The sequence below is a fragment of the Mastomys coucha genome, unplaced genomic scaffold (assembly GCF_008632895.1).
Source record: "Mastomys coucha isolate ucsf_1 unplaced genomic scaffold, UCSF_Mcou_1 pScaffold7, whole genome shotgun sequence".
NCBI lineage: Eukaryota > Metazoa > Chordata > Mammalia > Rodentia > Muridae > Mastomys > Mastomys coucha.
The window spans coordinates 14,246,349-14,253,841 of NW_022196913.1; the positions used below are offsets into that span (position 1 = coordinate 14,246,349).

A 7,493-nucleotide genomic window follows, 5' to 3' on the forward strand; every position below is an offset into this window, starting at 1 on the left:
TGGAGTTTTAACAAGTAGGCTGGGGGTGAGCTTCCGAATGCCTTCTTTATTTTTCTCCTTGAGTCTTGAGAAGCCTAAGCCTCGGGGTTGGGAAGACCCTCTCCCCCCAACCCCCCGTCCCCCCACGAAGGCCAAATGCAAGACTGTCCCACGGGCGCGCTCTCGAAGTAAGCACTGGAGGCCCCGCCCCCCTGGGCGCGCGCCGCCGTGGCACGTCCGCGCGCTCCCACCCTCCGCGCGCGCCTTCTCGTTGCCCCGTGCGCGCGCAGCGGCGCTCGCTCCCGCCGGGGCAGGGCGGCCGCGGAGCATCGAGAGCCCTGTGGCCGTGACCGCGGGCGGGCCCGTGATCCGGTGCCGGCCGAGCGGGGCCGGAGCCCGCGGCTGGGGGGAGGCGCGCAGAGAGCCGGGCGCCAGGCCACCGCCAGGGTCGGGGCCGCTCTGAGGAGGCTGAGGAGACTGACAAGAAGGCGCTGAGGAGGCGCTGAGCAGACGCCGAGGAGGCTGACGAGGCGCTGAGGAGACTGAGGAGGCGCTGAGGAGACTGACGAGGCTGAGGAGAAAATCCCCGCGCGCCTGCCCGCCGCCGCCCGGCCTCCCGCTCCCGCCCGCCCGCCGCCGCCTCCTCAGTGCGGTTCCTCTGGGTTCGAGCGGCGGCCGCCGAGGAGCCCTCCGTCGGCGAACAAAGAGGAGGCCGGCAGGGCGGGGGCGTCTGCGGCGAGCATGGCGGACCGCAGCCTGGAAGGCATGGCTCTGCCGCTGGAGGTGAGGGCCCGGCTGGCCGAGCTGGAGCTGGAGCTGTCGGAAGGTAACAGCAACCCCCCTTAGCCCCGCGTCCGCCCGCCCGCTCGCCCGCCCGGGCCGGGCCCGGCCCGGACACCGCTTCTCTGGCGCGCGCTCCGGGCCCCGCGGGCCGGGTTGTGCTGTCACCCCGGGGAGGGCGCGCGCCGGGCCTGGGGGGTGGCGGGGCCCTGGTCCTGACCCTGGCCCGGGCCCCGAGTGGTGGCTCCGGGGAGGGTGCATGTGTGTGCATGTGTGCGCGCGTGCTTGTGTGTGTGTGTGTGTAGTGTGTGTGTAGTGTGTGTGTGTGTGTGTAGTGTGTGTGCACGCGCACGCGTGTGCGTGCCGCGGCCCCCGCCCTCCAGGCTCAGCTGGCGGGGTGCAGCCGGGGTTGCCCCCTGCGCTCTGCGGCTGGGCCCGGGGCTCCGGGCTACGAAGCAAGATGGAGCAACCTTTAGGGCTGCCGGGGAATGGCCTTGGTGGGGATGTGCGCTCTTCCCTTAATGGAGAGGCGCCGCGTCCTTGATGCAGCTGCAGCAGCTGCAGCAGCAGCAACAGCAGCAGCAGCAACAGCACCAGCACCACCAGCATCACCAGCACCACCAGCACCAGCACCAGCACCAGCCCAGCGGTGCGCTGCTACACCGGTCCATGCTTGGGGACGGCCTCTGAATGGCCTGATTTTAATGCGAAACTTGTCAGTGGACTTCGGGATTGGATCTCTCTGAGGTTGCAGGCACACGGTCCTGTCAGCAGGAGGAAGATAGTAGTACTATTGTTCCAGCGTGTCTGTGATGAGCTGGTTGCATTAGAGCCCTAAAACCTTCCCCCTCAGGCCAGGTTGGATGCTTCCTTCTCATCGTGTGGGAGAGAGATACTGAGACTTGGCGGTTGCTCTCTCTGCTGTTGTGATTTCACGGAGTGTTCTATACGCTTTCGTCTTTGCTCTTCATGGTGGACATCATGTGCTCAACTGTCATAAGTTTCAGCTCGGGTTTTGTAGGTTCTTTTTTTTTTTCTTTTCCTCCACTAAAGTTCCAAAATGTGTTTAATAATAAATATTTAGCGGTTCTCCCACTCATTTGAGAAGACTACAGTGTAATGGTGTGGAAATGAGCTGTCGTCTCCTCTTGAGTTAATATTTGGTGCAGTTTAGCATGGTGAACTTTTTTTTTTTGTAACGGTTTGTGAGGGCCAGCAGCCAGAACGTAAATTCATTCGTGCCAGTTTTCATCATGGGGAGGAGCTGACGTTGACTTTGTGTTTTCCCTTTTAACACTTTCAGGGTGGAGAGGGATATAAACCGGGTGGCTATAAGTGTTGCTTGTGCTATCAGATTCTTGTAGATTGGACATTTTTCCGAATTTGGGAGTTCTCCAAGGTGCTTTGGGAGCAGTCCCTGGGAAACTCCAATGGGAGGAAAAAGATAATGTGTCCCAGACTCTGCTCCCTTGCCTCTCTGTTCTGACCGGCTAGAGACGATAAGAGAGAGCATCACTCTTCCACAGGCAGAGAAGGCAGAGCTGAATTCTTTAGATTTAAACTGGAAAATGAGGTGTGCAGTGTGGATAGTGTATTTCTATTTAGTAGCTATGAAGAAACGTTTGTGTTTTGTTAGGCTTCAGATAGACTGGCTTCTTCAGTTTACCAGCTCTGTTTTATCATCTGCATCCTGTATTTAAAGCACCCCTTCCCATTCATGCTTTCACTCAAAGCAAGCACCTCTGCTCTGTCTGCATTATGTTAATATGATGTGTCTCTACCCACCCATACTTGAAGAGAGAGAAGCCATCCGAACTCATCCGCTTTGAGCCCTTTTTGCAGGGTCCAAAACTCCCTGCCTACCAGGAAGTCAATTCACATTTACTCTCAAAGCCTCACATAATGCCTGGAACCACATAACCTGCTCTCCTCTTGTTGAGAGTAGCTGTCCGTTTTGTTTTTAGGTAACAGCAGTCACCTGTCATCATCGATCACTCTTGAAGAGTGAGTGTTAGCTTCTTGCTGCCCAGAGAAGTATGGGAAACCACTTTAGATGAAGTGTACTTAGCTTAACTCCCGGTGAGCACCTTGTGTCTGTATAGAACTTAAAGGACTCAATGAGTTTCTTGGTGAATGGGTGGCTTAGAGAGGTGTGTTATGTATATTTGTATTCAGGAAGTCCTTTTCTATTTTCTTTTTCTAGATGAGCTATGTTGAGACCTGACCTAGACTTTTAAGGATTACAAAAAGAAAAGAAAAGAAAAAAATAAAAGCCTTTTGTCACTGTGTCCAGCCTCTGCTACTCCTTGGACCCTGCTCTTCCCCCACCCCCATCTTTTAGCTGTGCTACTTTATTATAAAGTGTGGCTTTGTCATTGTTGACTTTGATTGTGATTTACAAAAGATCATTTGAAGTTTCATGTCTTGTAACCAAGAGGATTGTTTACCTGGAAGAGATGAATCAATTTGTTTTCTAGTATTGCTGCTATTCTAGTATAGAAACCTAGGAGTTGGCGGGGGTGGGGGTGGGGAGTGGTGGTGGTGGTGGTGGCCCACGCCTTTAATCCCAGCACTTGGCAGAGAGGCAAGGCAGGATTTCTGAGTTCGAGGCCAGCCTGGTCTACAGAGTGAGTTCCAGGACAGCCAGGGTTATACAGAGAAACCCTGTCTCAAAAACAAAACAGAAACCTAGGAGTTGAAGATCAAAAATCTCTGTGTCTCTTTACCTTGCCTAACTGGGAAAAAAAAAATCCCAACATACCCAGATTTCAAAGTGAAAACTTAGGATGACTTTTAATCTCAAATTATTACAGTGTACTGCTTTCCCAGTATATCTTCCACCAAGTTCCTTGCCTGTACAGGGCTCATTTTCTAAGAGAAGAGTGAAAGAAAATTCTATCTTAATTATATACTGTATGTTGAAAAAAATGACCAGACTATTAAAGTTTTTATATTAGCTACTAGCCTAAATGAGATATAGATTATCTAGATGTCTATACATTGGTTTACTTTGGGTCTGTACCATCTACTGGGGTGCTGTTATATATACTGATACTATTTTTTTTTGATCAAGTTATTGTTTGTTTTATAAAGAGTTATACATTGGTATCTTGGCTGCAGGTTTGTTTTTTTAACCTTTCTGCTTTGTTGTGCCTTCGCCCTTTCTCTAGCCTCTGTTACTGCCCAGTGCTTCCTTTACTGAGAGAAGCTAGGCTTTGTTTGCCATTGTAGAATCTTGTCAGCAAAACCCAAGAGGTTTTTGCAGGAGGTGTAGTGTGCAGCTTCTTATATTGATCAGACAAGCCCTGGACCTACATGTATGGATATATTCATTGGTGTGGGACCAGCATCACTAGCCCAAATATATATATGTACATATATACATATGTATACACACACACACACACACACACACACACACACACACACACACACATATATAAAATGTTGAAATGAGATGGCATCTTACTATATTGCTCTGGCTGGTTGGTCTTAAATGGTTTTAGCCATTCTGTCTTAGTGTCTCCACTAGCTAGGTGTACACTCCTATGTCTGGTTAGGGTCGACTTCTTATTTTTACAAAATTCAAGAAAAGTGCCTTGTAATGTAGCCTGCAAGGGGTATCTAGCTCTTGTAGGAGGGAAAGTTAAAAAAAAAAATGCTGTACTTAAAGGTCACTGCTTTTAAATTTTAGTATGTCTCATCCCTAATATCTTTGTAACTTCCTCTAATGAGAGTTGCTTAGTTTATGCTCTGCTTTATTAACTAATGTACCAGATTATTTTAGCTATTACTTATGCTCCAAAAGAGTCCAATTTAGCGTTTTTTTTCAGTGTATGAAAGTGCTTCAGGAAAATGGTGAAAAATCTACTTGAATGTCAGGTCTTTCTGTATTAGTCAAAGAATCAATACTGTTTTGTTTTTAATGCACACAAACAGCCCCGTGTAACTAGCCCACTGCTGTCACAAAAGAGTAGACTCTTAAAGCAGTGGCCATCTAAGGGTTTGGGAGTGCATTGTTCCATTGAACAATACAACAGGGATTTCATTCAAGGGCCAGATTTTTCCCCCTGTCCTTCTCCTTAGTCCCTAAGCCTTGCTTAGGTGTTCTGTTGCTTCAAAGTGAGTAAGATAGAGTTCTGCACAGCTTCTGTGCTGTGACCACCTTTGAGAGTCTGGAAGGGAGATTTGGTATCTCTATTGCCATCCAAACTTTGCATACCTTCTTTTCATTGGAAGGAAACAAAGCAAAACAGTTACTGCTTGTAAACAAATGTGCAGAAGCATGTTTTCTTCCAGAGTCATGTCTGTCTGTCTGTTTATCCACATATACATACATAAATATGAACATAAAAGCATTATGAGGACTGTTTGCAGGGAGAGAAATGAGATCAGTGAGGGGGTTAGAAAGGACATGGTAGAGCATGGATGGTGAATGAAAGCGGGTATAAAGGATACATATGTATGGAAATGACATATAAAACTTACTATTTTGTACACTTAACATGAATAGAAAATATGTAATGTTGATATTAGTGTACAGTTTAAGATTCTTCACAGGGAAATAATAGTATTTGAATGTTCTTTCCTTAATGAAAAATTATAGATGTCAAGTTTAGCTTCTCTCTCTCCCCCCTCCCCCCCACATTTGTAAGATTGTTTCGAGTACTAGTAAGATATTTGCAGTGTCACACTCTTTAGATCTGACTTTATGAGGTGAAAGCTTAACAGCATGCCTATTTTGTTTCAAATGGGACTCTTATTGGATGCTGTTGGATGTTATGAGTCACTTTTTGCCTTCCTCCTCCCAGCCTTTTCCAAATGGGTTATCTCTTTATTTAGAGCTGATTTTTTTTTTTTTAAATAAAGGAGTGATTTATGGAATGAGTTGTAGCATTCTTTTTGAATTGCAAAGGAATGTATTGAATAATCGTAGTTTTGATGTCACATATAACAACTGACTCATCTGTTCAAATCCTAGTTATATTATAAGATCATTTCTAGTTCTTCATGTTAAAAAAAAGCACCTTAAAAAGCATAGGAACAATTACTGACTTGTGCACATTGACAGTTATTCTGGGAAGGACATTTCTTTCTTTTTTCTTTTTTAGTAACATAATATCTTTTTTTTTTCTATTCCTTTTTCCCTTTCTGTATTCTACTTTTAAGACATCTGACTTAAATTTTCCTTCTTTTGTGGTGTGTGTGTGTGTGTGTGTGTGTGTATGTGCGGATGATACAAAGGTTACCCCCTGTTGTCAGTACTCTCTGTTCTTTTATGTTGAGGGTCAAAATCTTGTCACATCTCAAAAGAAGTAATTGCATCCATTTGTTCCTGATGATGATAAATAGCGCTCTTAAAGAGGAGACTCTAATTGGGAATCCCAGCTGGTGTGTGTGGGGCGGGTGGCACATCCAGAAGTCAGTATGCCAGAGAAATGACTATTTAAAGTCATCCTAGCATACATATTCTGCATATCCTTTTGCTTCCTCAGCATCCAGTAGGGGAAGAAAGTAGGGAAATGCTGTGATACTGAAATGTAAAACTGAGTTGAAATTACTAGTCATTTGTGTGTGTGTGTGTGTGTGTGTGTGTGTGTAAGGGTTGCAATTTTGCTTCATTGTTGGATATCTTGGGTGTTAACATGAGCTGTGTTCTGAACTATGAATCGAGATTTTTTTTCTTTTTTTTTTTTTACTGAAATGCTTTGGATAAAAGATATAAGATCAAGAGAAAAAAAGAAAGAAGGATGAAGGAAATATATTTTGCTAAGTATGGAGGATTGATGTGGACTGAATAGATATTTTTTTCTTTTGGGTTGATAACTTTAAATCATTACTTGATTATTAGCTTGGGAACTGATTTCTGTGAAAATTCTTTCTTCAGAAAAGACTGGAGACTATGAGACAGACCTAAAGAATTCTATTAGTACCAGAGAGGGAGATTCTTATTTCTGTGTTCCATGGATCTTTATTTTTTAAAAGACTAAATTCTTTGGTTAGTCCATTACATATTTGTGGCCTTACTTGTAATGGAACACTAAAATTATAAACTAAAACTTTTCTATGTAAACTTACCATTTTCCTCACTGCAGCCATGGAAGATGTGCAGTTGTTCAAGTGTCAACCTTAGACTACTTTGATTTTTAGTTATTGGACTGATTTTTCAGTTTAGCTGATCATTTGTTGTTGTTATTTGGTTGAGTCTTTTAGTGTCTTGTCCCTTCCTTCTGTAAAATAAATGTATATATTTGTATGATCATTTCACAAGGTTTAAAGCTAATTCCAATGGAGGGAATTGTATTTAGTTTTATGATTGTCGGTTTGGGAGGATGGTGGCAACCTGGCCTCTTTCCTGAAAAAAGGTCCAACCATAATGACACATAGGTGATTCCCTTTGGTTTGGCTAGTGTTGCAGAATCAGAGCTGAAAATCAACAGTTGGTCCTGTTCTTTCTGGGGTCCTGATCATATTGTGGGACAGAATAGAAGGAAACATGACCCTTCAAGGACAATGTTCCCAGCTCCTGCTAACCATTCATGTGTTGGTGGGGTGGTTAAGAGACAGCTGAAGAATCAGAGCTGCTTTAGTCATATTAGCCTCAGGTTGAACCTTCTGTTAAGGAAGATGTATGATATGTAAATGTGCTGACTTCTCTGGGTACTTATAGAGAGTAGCTATCCCACTGATGAGCAGTTTGTAAAACAAAACTTTGGAGCCTTGGAAGATACACC

General features: G+C 45.2%; 1 protein-coding gene and 1 long non-coding RNA gene across 5 annotated transcripts in view; both read left to right on the top strand.

The window, feature by feature from the left end:
* Window positions 1-262: 262 nt before the first annotated feature.
* Dip2c (disco interacting protein 2 homolog C) overlaps window positions 263-7,493 on the top strand; it is a 416,803-nt gene continuing 409,572 nt past the window's right edge. For all 4 annotated transcript variants that reach the window (XM_031359583.1, XM_031359584.1, XM_031359585.1 and 1 more), the window contains exon 1: window positions 263-805. In XM_031359583.1, coding sequence (XP_031215443.1) covers window positions 721-805 — 85 coding nt within the window. In that variant the 5' untranslated portion in view covers window positions 263-720. The remainder of the gene's footprint in view (window positions 806-7,493) is intronic.
* LOC116082701 lies at window positions 819-3,047 on the top strand. The gene is made up of 2 exons (XR_004115398.1): window positions 819-2,838; window positions 2,963-3,047. It is a non-coding gene; the product is annotated as an uncharacterized LOC116082701 (long non-coding RNA).